The 13,897-nt window shown below is 33.5% G+C and overlaps 1 protein-coding gene across 5 annotated transcripts in view; it reads right to left on the bottom strand.

The window, feature by feature from the left end:
- LOC113519868 (protein doublesex) overlaps window positions 1-2,598 on the bottom strand; it is a 256,548-nt gene extending 253,950 nt beyond the window's left edge. For all 5 annotated transcript variants that reach the window (XM_052900661.1, XM_052900660.1, XM_052900662.1 and 2 more), the window contains exon 1: window positions 1,995-2,598. In XM_052900661.1, coding sequence (XP_052756621.1) covers window positions 1,995-2,502 — 508 coding nt within the window. In that variant the 5' untranslated portion in view covers window positions 2,503-2,598. The remainder of the gene's footprint in view (window positions 1-1,994) is intronic.
- Between the last annotated feature and the right edge of the window lie 11,299 nt (window positions 2,599-13,897).

Genomic DNA, 13,897 nt, shown 5'->3' with positions numbered 1-13,897 from the left:
TAACAAATGTAAATAATAAGATCATAAAGAACTATAAAATATTTGAGAACCCCCAGGGGACAGATTATTTTTATTAAGACATTTATCATCATCATAAATTAACTAATAGATTAATATAAAGAGAATATAAAAGAAGAGACGACCTACAAAAAAAAGAAATATCCGACTGACACCGAAAAATTCATCTGCACCATAACTTATCAATAATAACCTACCTAATCAAAATTATAGTAAAGCAGTCGCACGCATACTTACTAAAGGTAGTGGAATTAAACAAAATAATTCTAACAAACAAGTTAATTTTCTCTAAATATCAATACAATAACATAACAATGCATTTTCCACTGCAACAACAAGCATAGATGAGGAAAATGGCATAGACTCTTGATTTGATGCATAATCAACTTAATGCTTATTAAAAAAATGACCATGACTACTTTGCTAAAATAGATGTATAGAATTCATACAAACGGAAAAAACCCGGCCATGTCCTAACTTGTGTTAAGGGCTTTCTTATAGAACGAAACTGGAGTAACTCCGTCTGAGCTATTGGTATTCCATTGAGCGATGATAGGTGAGAATGAAGTCAGGCCTATCGTGACGTACCTATAGACATGTCCGCCTTGAATTAACTACGGAACATTTAAAATATATTTTATCTTTATTTATGTATGCTTTATTGTACCCAAAATATACAGAGATGTACAACAGGCGAGCTTAACTCTGTAAGAGTTAATCTTTATTATAAAAATTGGCTTTATCGATCAAAATTCAGGTTTTATTACAGATTTGATTTAACATTTCCGATTCGGGTAAGCGACTTTTAAATGAAACCTTGCGTGTAATAAAAAAAATAAGAATAAAAATTTATATCTTTAAATGTATTAAATTTATTATATTTCTTTATTGGGCATGGGTATGTAGGCAACCAACATTGGTATAGGTAAGTAAAAACCTGATCTTTTTAGGTATGTGTCCCTTTTGTTAGTAGGCCTCACCCATGTTTAGATTATTGCTATAAATCTTAATCTCAGAAGTTAATCTCATGTTAGAAATAGTAAATTATTCATAGGTGGATATTGAAAAAAAACTTTAATATATATAAATATTTATTTGATATAATTATAGTTTAAATCGGCACACATAAAAATAGATCGCTACTTAAATGAATTGCTTTGCGCAAAACTCAACAACGGCCGGACCACTTAGGATAATTTTTTTACCCATTATTCGTTGGAGTTCAAGAAAGGTTCTTATAAAGAGAAAAATTGGAAAACATTTTCCTTTTATCCATACTAAACTATTGACACCGTAAATGGTGGTAGGAGGCATGTTTTGTCCCTTGTCGTCATTTTCCAGATCAGTTATCCTATAAGAGAACTAAATTAAAAAATAAAACCTTGATCTCACGTACTTATTCAATTCTTTGCTTTCTAGCGACAAATTGTCTAAGATCTGATGAGGAAAGATATATTTTTAGCTGATCTGCCTATCTCTTAATATTTATATGCATAATTCTAGGTAGTCAACTACATACCTATCTACAAGACAAGAATATTGTAACATGCAAATTTTATTATTTAACCTATTCAGATAAAGAAAAATGGTAATTTTAATCTAAATAATAAAGCATGGGTTCATTGTGATAAATAATACCTAGAATATTATTACAAAGATAACATTATATTTATCACAATGAACGAAACGTCCTAAGTATACTTACCCATAAGCAGATAAGTGCATTCAATTAAATAAATAAATATTGCCTACATATAAATATTTAAATACCTCAGACAGTCACTAACGGAAAATATCACTAGCACATTCTAACTAGATTGCATGTAACTAGCTAGAAATAGGTAACGTAGGTAAATACCTATATCATCTGACAGCTCGTGCACGGAACATGTGCATCAATCAAACAATTAAATTGTAAACACAATGCGCGTGCGCAATCACTTGTCGTTAGTTTTACAAAATATGGAAAAACTAACCGGGTTGCTGTGGTGGCAATAAAGGGGGAATAGACTGAGCTTGTGGTGCCGAGCTTGGAGCTGGAACAGCATACGGAGACACTCCAGGTGAGCCCGGAACCGAATCGCAACTAGCCGAGCCCAGGGACCTTGGCGGCGGCGGCGGCACCGGGCTTCTTTGTATTTTCACAACCGGAGGCTCCGGTCTCTCCAGTTCAATTCCATTAGGTGGCATTCCTGACGTCTCTTGCGCTCGTGCTCTCGCCTCGTCCTGAGCTTGGGCTCGCCTCAACGCGGTTTGGAGAGCCATCACCCTCTGCCTGTCAGCAGTGAGCCGACACTTCTCGCATATGCAGTTGCGGTACTTGCAGTACCGTTTGTGACCCTTCAGCTCAATCTTGAGACGGTGGTTACGGCAGCGGGCACAGTTAGGGGGGGCGCGCGGCACAGCTGAACTGGAGGCGCCTGGCTCTGAACGCTCCTCGCAATCGTCGGGCGCGCGGCGCTTCCACGCGCCCATGGAGACCATGGCTTGGAACTCGTGTTCAGCCGTGTTCGCGTAGTGCAGCGCGATTCGATCAACGCACACGCGACGCCGCGCACGTTCACGATACGACTGCCGGCCCCGCCGCCCCGCCGCCACCGATGCACCGTGGCCACCCCGCGCACCTCCGCGCCGCGGTATTGCATTTATTACAGAGCCAATGCAAGTATCTTCACGCCGTAAGTAGTATCTGCGGTTAATTTGGCTCTCATAAAAATAGTTTCCATCTCAATACGTAACAGAACACAACGAATATATGTATATTACTATACATACCTAAACTATTACGTATTCTGGGTCTAGACCTCAGCCTAGTGTTGCCGAATATAATCTACATATATAAAAGAGTATATCGACTGACTGACTAAGTCATATATTGACGTAGAACCAATACCGCTGATTCTAGAATATCGAAATTTTAATAGGTTCTTTAGGGCTGTAACAGTGTGTACTATTAATACAGAGAACATCAATGTAAAGAAAAGAACAATAACCTAAATACCTACCTAAGGAGGAGAAATGTATTGTTAGTTATGTGCACTACCAGCCCCATTGCTAGCAATATAGCTGTTAGTAGTTAGTAGTCGACATTCACGTCCCTGTTCATCAATCATGCTGAATTTCTGGTGTATTCACCACGATAGACTAACTACCTGCTTTTTCAATTTACCTCTCATCCCTCACTAGTGCCCCGCCAGCGTATACCATTAGCACAGAGGAGTTACCATTCTATTGTCATCCACTAAAATAAGTACCTACCTATCTACATAATTTAAATGATGACTAAATATTACGTTAATTTGATTACCTTTGCATACCAAATTATTTAAAATTTTCAAGGTCGCATGTAAAACAGAGAACGAGTGTATTTAAAGAAAAATATTTCGAAAACGCATATCTTTTACACAATCTTAAATATGGACTGTTAGAATTCACTCCTACTTTTATTACATTGGACCATAAGAATGTGAAATATGGAGAATATGTCGTCTTAGATGAATTCTCTCTTAATTCTTAATATCAATTACTCTTATATAAGTTTCTAAGTTATTTCACTACGTACTTCGATTCAAGTTAATCCTATAAATGATATATTTTTTTATATTTCTTATATTTTACGATATTTCAATTATACAAAAACTTTTACATTAATTGTCGGCATATATTTACCCTCAATAATTATATTACATTATTTTACAATTACGAGTATAATATATAAATAGATATTACAGTAAATCTAAACCAATGTTAAATAAATAATGTCTAAAATAAATCAATGAAATGGTAATAAAAAAAAGTAATATTATTTTTATTAATATTTAACACAAATATTAATTAAATTAACGGCCTTATCTAATCAAAATTACCGTCACGTCCCACATCTGATTCAAAGGTCATTATTATTATTTATAATTAAACACTTGATATTTTTTTTATTTTTAATTTAAAATTAGAACAAGATTTTCATATTTTAGATGTACATATACATATACATAAAAAAAAATATCAATAAATTACACTGATGCAATTTAAAATTGGCACACTAATAAATGTCCAACAGTGCGTGCGGGCGTGCGGTGCACTTCGTACGATCGCGTGCAACTACGTGACGCACACATACATAGCGTTCGTGTGCCATGTTATTACAGAGCGATCATATAAATGTGTGTGTATACATAATTGAATGTGTGCACGAATTGCAACTGCACCACTTTCTTGTGTGCGTGAAATTTTTCTTTACGTCATTCAAGAGATTTTGGCGCTGCAGCTCAATGAGAATAGATTATTAGAACATAGTACTCGGTTACTATTTAATCACAATACAGTATAGACTTTCATTCAACTGTTAATTCACACAAGTACCTATTTGCATAATAATTATACACATGCGCTTGAGAAACTCATGGTCTACTTACCCCATGACCCTATCTCACTAGACCATAGCCATGAGCTTGCATCTAGCTTGATCGTACCAATTAAAAAATTGCAAATAAATTTTTAGTGATGGCTAACATTTTTTTAATAAATGCGAAGTAGGGGGAAAGGTACTGTTAATAATAGAGACTGAGAATCCCATTGCTAGCAATATACACAACCAGGTCGACCTCCTCGCGGTTCTCCCTGGATTCTATCATGGTTAATTCCTGATGAATTCATCATGATGGGCTAACTGGCCTGTTTTCATCCTCATCTATCATCCTTCACTGGTGCTCCGCCAGCGTATCCCGTTAGCGCAGGCGGGTTTACCATACCATTTACACCCATTGAAAAAAAAAATGCGAAGTACAACAATAAAGTAATATAGTGCAGACGGAGATACCATTTCATAAATTTTAAATTAGGTATAATGAGAATTATAGGTCATAATGTAAGTGTACATAGATGAAGGAGGTCTGCCGTGAAATAAAATTCCAAAATTTCGGACATTTCGACCGGACTAAATTCAACTCGAAAGACCCAAGTCTTCTAAATAATCTAGGAAGGAAATTGCTGATTACCGCTGGTATTTTAAGGATAATTGAAATTTCGATATATTTATTTAAAAACCAAAAGTCCTTACTAAATGTGAAAGTAAGTCTGTTTGTTTGTTACCGTTACTTCATAGCGTCTTAAAGGCTTTGCAAGTTACTATTTGACATATAGAAGCAGAGAAGAACATAGCCTACTTTTAGACACGGACTATATCACGGGTAAAAGCTATTTATCCGATAGATTCCAAACGAAAGTATTTTTTTTTTTTATTATTTTTATTTGTTTTTTTTTTTGATTCATAAACTGTTTGACTATGTATTATATTGATGAGAAAGCCACATTTTAGTCGAATATTAATGTAGATTTAATTGTTACTTTGTCTTCCATTCATTTTTTTTGTTAATTCCTGTTTTTGTTACTTCATATGCAGTGCCTCAAATCTATTTTGTTGCTATTTGTGAAAATCTATTAGTGACTTAATTTATAATCCCAGGCTATTTATATTTACACTAGTGTAGCTTTGGTTTTCCTGTAAATAAAAAAAATAAATCTTTTTTTTTAATATTATTAAACAAGTTCATACTGAATTCGAGCTCGTTGTCTATGCCAATCATAGACATAGGTGACCTCGAGATGTCAATCTAGAGTCAAGGTGCCGAGTCATAGAGACATAGAAACAATAACTACACACAAGAAAACTTACAATGTGGTTCCTTGTTCGCAACGGTGCATACATACCACAGTTATTTGTATGTCTGTGCCACATATGTAACATTGCCAGTGTCACTGCCGACTCGGTTCACGAACAGCTGATGGTAATGTGTGACGGTAAACGTGTAATAAGTGCTTAAAGTGATTGACAGTGAATCTGCTATAACATATGAGGAAATTTGTATATTATATCGCTCTTAATAAGATATAGACTAACAGACTAACTTGAAATTAGTAGACGGGGAAGGGATTGTTAGTAATGGAGACCAACACCGTTGCTAGCAATACTTCAGGGCGACCTCCCGCGGTCCCTCTTGGAAACTATCGTACTGAATTCCAAGTGTCACGATGGGTTAACTGACCTAACTTTTCATTCTCACCTATCATCTTTCAGTGGTGAATGGCGGGAGCCAGCGTATACCGTTAGCGCAGTCGGGGTATACCATTCCATTACCAGCTATTGAAAAAAAGGCTTAAAATTTGTAAAAAGAGTTTTAATAATTACCTACTTGTGTACTTACATAAAAAAACACATTTCACAATCTGTTAAAAAAAATCTTAAGACAGTATATCACCTAGGGAAAGTGGAAAACAATATTCGCCTAGATATTTATTTAATACTATAATGTGAGGGTTTTTTTCTCTCCTTCGTAAATATTAAAAATCTAATTAGATTTCTAAATAAATTAAGTATATAATCTTTTTTACATTTACATTTAACTTTTAAGAAAAGGCAACCTAAATTATAAAGTTGAAGAATACAGAATGACATGATCCATGAATGGCATATGTGTATTATGTATTACACAGTCTCATATTCCATTCGCTGGAGATTATATTCAAATTTTATGATGCACTATGGTTCGCCTTTAATAATAGTAGTGTATACGCATCTATACTCTTTTAATGGATCACGTTCATATAATGGACGTTCGATATTCAAATCATTGTCACTACAATGTATATGGCTATTGTCTATGTTTTAAACCAATCGTTATATAAACTCACTGAAATTTATGAAAGTGAAAGTGTGTTTGTTTGTTTCCTCATGGCGTTTTAACGGTTTAATCAAGCGTGACGAAATTTAGCATATACCTACCTACGTACAACTTACGAGCATGACATGGGAACGCGAAGAAGTCGCTGGCAAAATTAGTATATCAATACTATATATTTAGAATCCATTTTACTAGTGACATGACTACTTAAAATTGTTTTTTTTCATACCACTGAGGTGGCAAACAAGCATACGGCCCACCTGATGGTAAGCGGTTACCGTAGCCTATGAACGCCTGCAATACCAGAGGTATTACGCGCGCGTTGCCGACCCTGAAGAAACCTCTTTACCCCCCTTTTGAAGAACCCTTTCTTTATTGTAACAGTTTTTACGCTCATAGAATCTCTAATGCCTTGCGAATTTTAATAATAACTCATAAGAGAAAAATATGAAATATCTCCGTACCCAGTAATTTTATTGCCTTTAGCCAGCCTTCAAATCGAAAAACAACCTTGCAAACACAGTTTGGCGCAGAGCAAGACAGAATTACTCATGTAGACATAATGCGGCTCGAAGTCTGGTCCGCTAATAATTATGTCGCTGTAAGCATACAGGCGATTTTTGTACAAAATCATCCTTTTGTAATATGATACGGGAGAAAAAAAAATATTTAAGCACTTTTTAGTCTTTAAGAATCTCTCGAAGAGTCAGGTATAGTTACATTGAATATTAAAGCTGTGGTTATGGTGGCTAAATTTAACCTCTCATCTACGTCTATTATCTATGCAGTATACTATTGCAATATTATTAATGTTTCTACTTTTTAATTAAAAAAAATTAAACCATTATTAACACTGAGATGTAAACACTGTGTTGTTTAAGTACCGGCACCTCCTAATATTGACAAAACTAGAAAATGAATTTATGTAACCATTTAGAACCATCAACGAAACAAAAATTGATAGTTATGTAATTATAATTTGCTTCTGTCTAAAGTATTAACATTAATAGTTATGATAAAAGACGAAGCTATTTTGTAGTGTAAAATTTTCGCAGTCGAGATTTACCATTATACATATTATCAGTATCATCTATTTAGAAAATCATTAGCGACATAATGTTTTTAGTGGCGTCCCTAGCATTATTTTTCTACAAGAAATATAGATAAAACAATAGTAAGTACAACAGTTATATTCACCAGATTTTTTTTAAGATTATTATACACTCTCTGCAACTTATTATTGAAACTAACAAATATTGTTAAAAAAATTATATTTTTTTTAGTTTTTACTTCAAGTTCCTTTCAAGTTTTTCTTCTTTGGTGTTTCTATTTTTAGAACAATTGTACGAGTAGTGTATTTCCTATTGATTTTTATATTACATACTGTGGGGACTTGATAAAAATATAAATTTCCAAAAAAAGAAGAATAACAAGGAAACAGAAAAAAAGCTATGACATACATATAGTCTCGTACTGTCACAACTTAATAAACACATACATCATCAGTGAAGTTTATTTTTTATCTAGAGCTTTCTTTGTCTTCTTCAGATTGAATAAAATCCCGATATGACCATATATGTAAAGAAATCAAGGACAGTCCGTAAAAATCTAATGTGTGAATACTTTTGTTAAAAAATTTAAGGTACTTTGTAATTTTATTATTTAAAAAAGAAGTCGAGTATATACATTATATTTTGAATGAATAACTGCCATTTAATTTACGTATAATTTAGTTGAGAAAGCTCGACTAGTTTCGAGACAATTCGAGACCCTTTATCTTGATCCCTTAAACGTTTATCTTTTTAAGGTTTAAGGTTAGGTATTAAAATACAGGGGGCAAACGAGCATGCAGCTTACCTGATAGTGACTATCGCCGCCCATGATCACCCACAACACCAAAGGCATTGCAGGCGTGCTGCCGGCCTTTTAAAAAGAAATATGCTCTTTTCTAGAAGGTTATGATGTCGTATTGGTTCGAAAATACTGCTACTGGAAGTTGATTTCAAACAGTGGAATGCTTAAATATGTACCTACCCTACAACATAAATTGCGTCGGTCATCGAGTTCCAAGAAATTATATAATAAAAGTTAAAGAACAATTTTGAAATATCTTTTATACGATATCTTATATTTTATCCCTGATATTTTATATTTTATCCCTGAGTTTGTAAAACAGATTTTATATTGTTAATTTTTTTTTTTATAACATAGGGGGCAAACGAGCGTGTGGCTCACCTGATAATAAATGATTACCGCCGCCCACAGTCACCTGCAACAACAAATAAATTGCAGGTGTATTGCCGACCTTTTTAGAAGGAAAATGTTTTTTTCTTGAAGGTTTTAATGAATGTATTTGGAGAAACTGCTGCTGAGAATCGGTCCAATATTTTTGTTATGCGTGTAATAAAATGTTTACAAAAATGCACTGTGGAGGACCGCCACACATCCAGAAGGTCGGTATGAAACTTTAGCTTGTAGTGGGTTGTTCGGTGATAAAATTTAATAGATTAATATTAATCCGAATAATTCCTCTGAATACTTTCCATTATTTATACTTATAATAATTTTATACTTATATTTATAATATATAAATCTTTATAACCCTACTATTATGTAATAACTGGGATATCAGAGAAGTTATAAATAATATCTGTAGCGGATCATTTTTAGTGACGACTTATTGAGGGCGAAAAGATAAGCTCTATCAAATGTCCATTTGAAAATGTCACAGTCTAAAACTATTTAAGATCATCTATAATCACTCGTAACTAGAGATAATTTTAGAAAATCTCAGTTGAGATTCCAAATTAGTGCATCTCTAAATTTAGGGAATTTTAAATAAAAGGAAATCCAAAACATTGTGATCTGAGAGGAACTGCGAAAGGTTTTTCGCTTCGATGTTCACTCAATGATAGAAACCAATCCACGCAGAACCATAATAATTAATATACCTACTCTAAAGCAGAGATTCCCCGACTTTTTTTTCTCATATTTTTTATCAATATTTAACTGGTTCCAGTGGACCCCCTGCAGTTACATGACTACTATATTCCCAAAAGTCGACAAAAAATGTGAAGATTAGATCTACGGAACATTGCGATGCGGCTGTGTTTACTACGAATTCATAGGTTTCGGAAAAAAAGTGAGAATTGATTGGTTAATTTTGATTGTGCTGTGAGTGGATGTCAAAAAAGTAAAGTTGGCCAATCAAAAAAGGGATTCCATTCAACTTTACTTTTTTAACATCTACTCACAGCACAAGAAACCAATCAATTGTTACTTATTTCATTTAAAAAACTTCCCATTCGGAGTGGTAAAAATAGTTTAGAAAAATAGTATATTTGTTTATGATGTATTTATTCAAACATATTATTCAACTATTAATTATTATTGTTATCTTATTACATTGTAATATGTTTGAATTTTCGTGGAATTAACAAATTGTGAACCCCCATTTTTTTGTCACGCCAACGTAGACCCCTGTTGAGTCTCCCGTGGGGGACCCCTGGGGTCCACCTTGTCCACTTTGAGAATTAAGGATTAGCAATTTGAAATAGCTATTGGCCAACGTACCGTTCAAATAACCATTAACCAATAGATAAAAAGATTATATTTTCGATGTAGATCGATTATTTGCTATATAGAAATTTTCGAGTGGCCATGCCCCCTTTATAAAAAATGATACTTGCTAGTCTAATATTATATTATTTGTACTATGGGAGACGTTTTTGTTAAACAATGACTGTTTAACAGTTGAAATGATGATGGGGCTTATGTCCCGTAAAGTAAATTCCAAATCAAGGTCTCCCTATCACAAAATATTCTCAGTAACAAGTTTTTGCGTGCGCGGCATTCGGAAGACATCTTGTCACCGTTTTCATATTTACTGAAATTGTTTTATAATCGGAGCTACAAGAAACATCAGTGGCTTTGTCGGCCCGTGCGAGAAGCGATTTGTTCATAGTTTTTATTGATACGCCGATTGTTTCAGATGATAATCGAGTTCTCTGTATTGCAATTTGAACACTCGATATTTCAGTATGCGATTTAAAAAAAAATACCGCGAAAATAATCCATTACCTATTATTCAGAGCACGGAGCAACTGATAATCGTTTTAAAAAATAGTCCAAGTCATATATTATGTAATTCTAAAGAGCATTTAATTTTTTTAAAGCAAAACTAGTATCATGGCTTCTAGATTTACATACACACACACATACATAAATAGACATACTTCTACAATACAAACATCTGTATTCATATATATATATTCTTCAAAACAAATAGTGCAGGGATCGAGGCAGTGACCATTGAACCAAAACGTGAGACTAGTTCTCAATTGCAGTCTTCAAAAAGGTCATGAATTATCGCGCAATCAACAAAACAAATATAATCGCTATCGCTCTGCTTCTAAACAAACTATGCATACTAAAAACAACTGTATAGAGGCTTTTCAACTATAAATAAGTACTACTCAATAATTGCATCAATTGCCTGAAGAGAAAGAAAGGTTTTTCTTTTCAAATAAACTTAAATACGCTTTTTGAATTGTTCTTTTATTAGCCCATTTTAGTATGCAATTTTGAATGTTGAGAAGAATAGACAAAAAACTGACCCTCAAATTCATCTTAATTTGTGTAGGATAGAGGTAACAATGTATATGACTTTTGTACAAAGTCTCCTTCTGGTCTGAGAAATCAGAGAATTTTATCAGAGAAAGACTCTGTATAAAAGTCGTCTGCATAATATTGAGGACTAAGGATTGAGGTAGTATCGCTAATCGCATTTTTGCAGCCTAAAAACTGTGCTTTTATAATTATTCGGTTTGAATGGTGGGATATGGTAAAGGTAAAGGCATACATAGCACTTTAATCCTCAGGAATGACCGATTATGTGACCCTTATGGTCATATATAACACATTCCTCTCTGCAAGTAAAATCCACAGTGCAGTTCAAGTTTATAAACAAATTACATAAAATATCTAACGTTATACTTAACGTTAGATTTTTATAAATATACTAGCTGTCCCTGCAAACGTTGTTTTACCATATACATTATTCTAGAAAATAGTTTTTTCAGTCCAATCAAAAATAGCTAACACTATAAGTGTGTTAGGATTTAATTATGATTGATAAATTTAATAAATTATTCAAAATAACAAAAACATATTAAATTATAATTATTGATAGGTATCTTACATCAATAATAGTTTATTTTTTATATTTCTACTAATAATTATGGCAATTAAAAAATAAACAAAGATTAATTTCTCAGCACAAAAATTATTTTTGGTCAGTCGTTATCAGTCATATCATCAGTTTTCATTATCTGCATTGTTTTGTTGAATTTGTTGGTCTGATCTTTGTGTTCTTCTATCTTGCTTGACTATAAATTTGATTGTTCAACGACTTTGCGTCTTGCTGGCATTCGATGCACATTCACGTCAAGTGCGCGGTTCGAGTCCTTGCCACCCATAAAGTAAAAATTTATGAAATTCGCTTGGCATTGGTAGCAATGAGCCCACTTTATGATAAACATGGCTTTTGATTTTGAACATGGAATTAAATTTTTGACCGTTTGCAGCAATATTTTGAATTATTACTGTTGCCACGAAAAATGTCATTTGGAAACATGAATTAATTGTGCGAACGACTTTAGAAACAGGATAGAATCTGGATCCGTACCGATAAGTAAGCCGTGCAATGGTTCAGGTGGTGTTTCAATTTCCGTTAGTTTCACTTTCCTGATGAGCAACACATCCCGACTGGCTTATTTTCAAATTTAAATGCATAACAATGCGGGCTGCCATGTCCAAAATACCAATGACCACTTAATAGTAACTTAAAAATAATAATAAATTCACTATGAGAATAAATTTAACATGAGAGTTGTACTGAAAACTTAAAGTAATATAATGACGTATGAAAGTCACTGCTACGATCGAGACAGAAATAAAACACAAACAAAAATGGAGGAAAACTGTATAGAGAGTGAGAGAAAGGAGACCGGCTTCTTTCTCATCCCTACTCGGTGATGTAACTGATTGATTGGTAGTTGATCAGTTATCGACCAGTGAGCGTTAAAGATTAATTTAAATTGATAAAAAAGATTTAATTGAAGCAAACTGTAATTATAAACTATACATGAAAATTTCTCGTACTACAATTATTATTATTCGATTACCATCGTCAAACCCTATTGCGAAATATAAAAATCGCGATTAGAAAACAGGGGTTGATCAAAAAAGGGTCAAATTTTGAATTTGTATATATTTTCAATGCCATATAATAATTAAATAAAAATAAAAAAAATTGTCAAAATAAAAAAAAATATTTAAGGGCTGGTCACCCTTACTATTGAGGGGTATAAAAAAATAGATGTTGGCCGATTCTCAGACCTACCCAATATGCACGCAAAATTTCATAAAAATCGGTTTGGTAACAAACACCGCGACTCGAGAATATTATATATTAGATTTATTTATTTATTTGAATAATTTACAGTCTTTACAATCCGCTTTACAATCTCCCAATACGCTCATCCAGGAAAGTATCAGTACAATAACATATATTTTACAATTATATTCAAAAGGAACGATATTAATAAGATCAAAATCCCATGCAACTACATAACAATAATTCTGTTATTGTAACATCTATATCTTAAATATCTGAACACAAATACTCTGTGGTTATCCGGCGAAACTGTAGCAAGTTGGAGGTAAACATGTCTAATTGCGGATACCGGCTTAAAACATCATTAAGTAGTTTCAATACAAGAGCGAGGAGAGCTTACTTGGCCAACTCTGTTTTTCTTAACGGAACATCAAATAAGTGCGGTCTACGTGCTCGCACGTAAAACGATAAATCTATACACAATTTTTCTGAAGGCGATTTATCGATCATTTACAATTGACAAATTAGAGTTTAAATTTCAGTGCCTGCTTTCCTACACATTTCTATAAAGTTTCATGAAGACCAGAGTCAAGATACAAAATATTATGATGTTGTGACATACGAACAAATGCCCACTTTCAGACACTTGGCCAGGGAGCCTTAAAATTAAATATAATACAATGTTGCCATACTCAACTCAACATAGCACCTTGTAGCCCAGAACAGCCATAAAAGCGGCGGGAGTCAGGACTATAAACTTGACTACGGTTATTGGTAATTACCTGCCTAATGAATATTTATA

The sequence above is a fragment of the Galleria mellonella genome, unplaced genomic scaffold, assembly GCF_026898425.1.
Source record: "Galleria mellonella isolate WM207_F2 unplaced genomic scaffold, CSIRO_AGI_GalMel_v1 utg65, whole genome shotgun sequence".
Lineage (NCBI taxonomy): Eukaryota > Metazoa > Arthropoda > Insecta > Lepidoptera > Pyralidae > Galleria > Galleria mellonella.
Note: the sequence above shows the minus strand (reverse complement) of the source record. Positions and strands in the feature narration are given on the sequence as shown.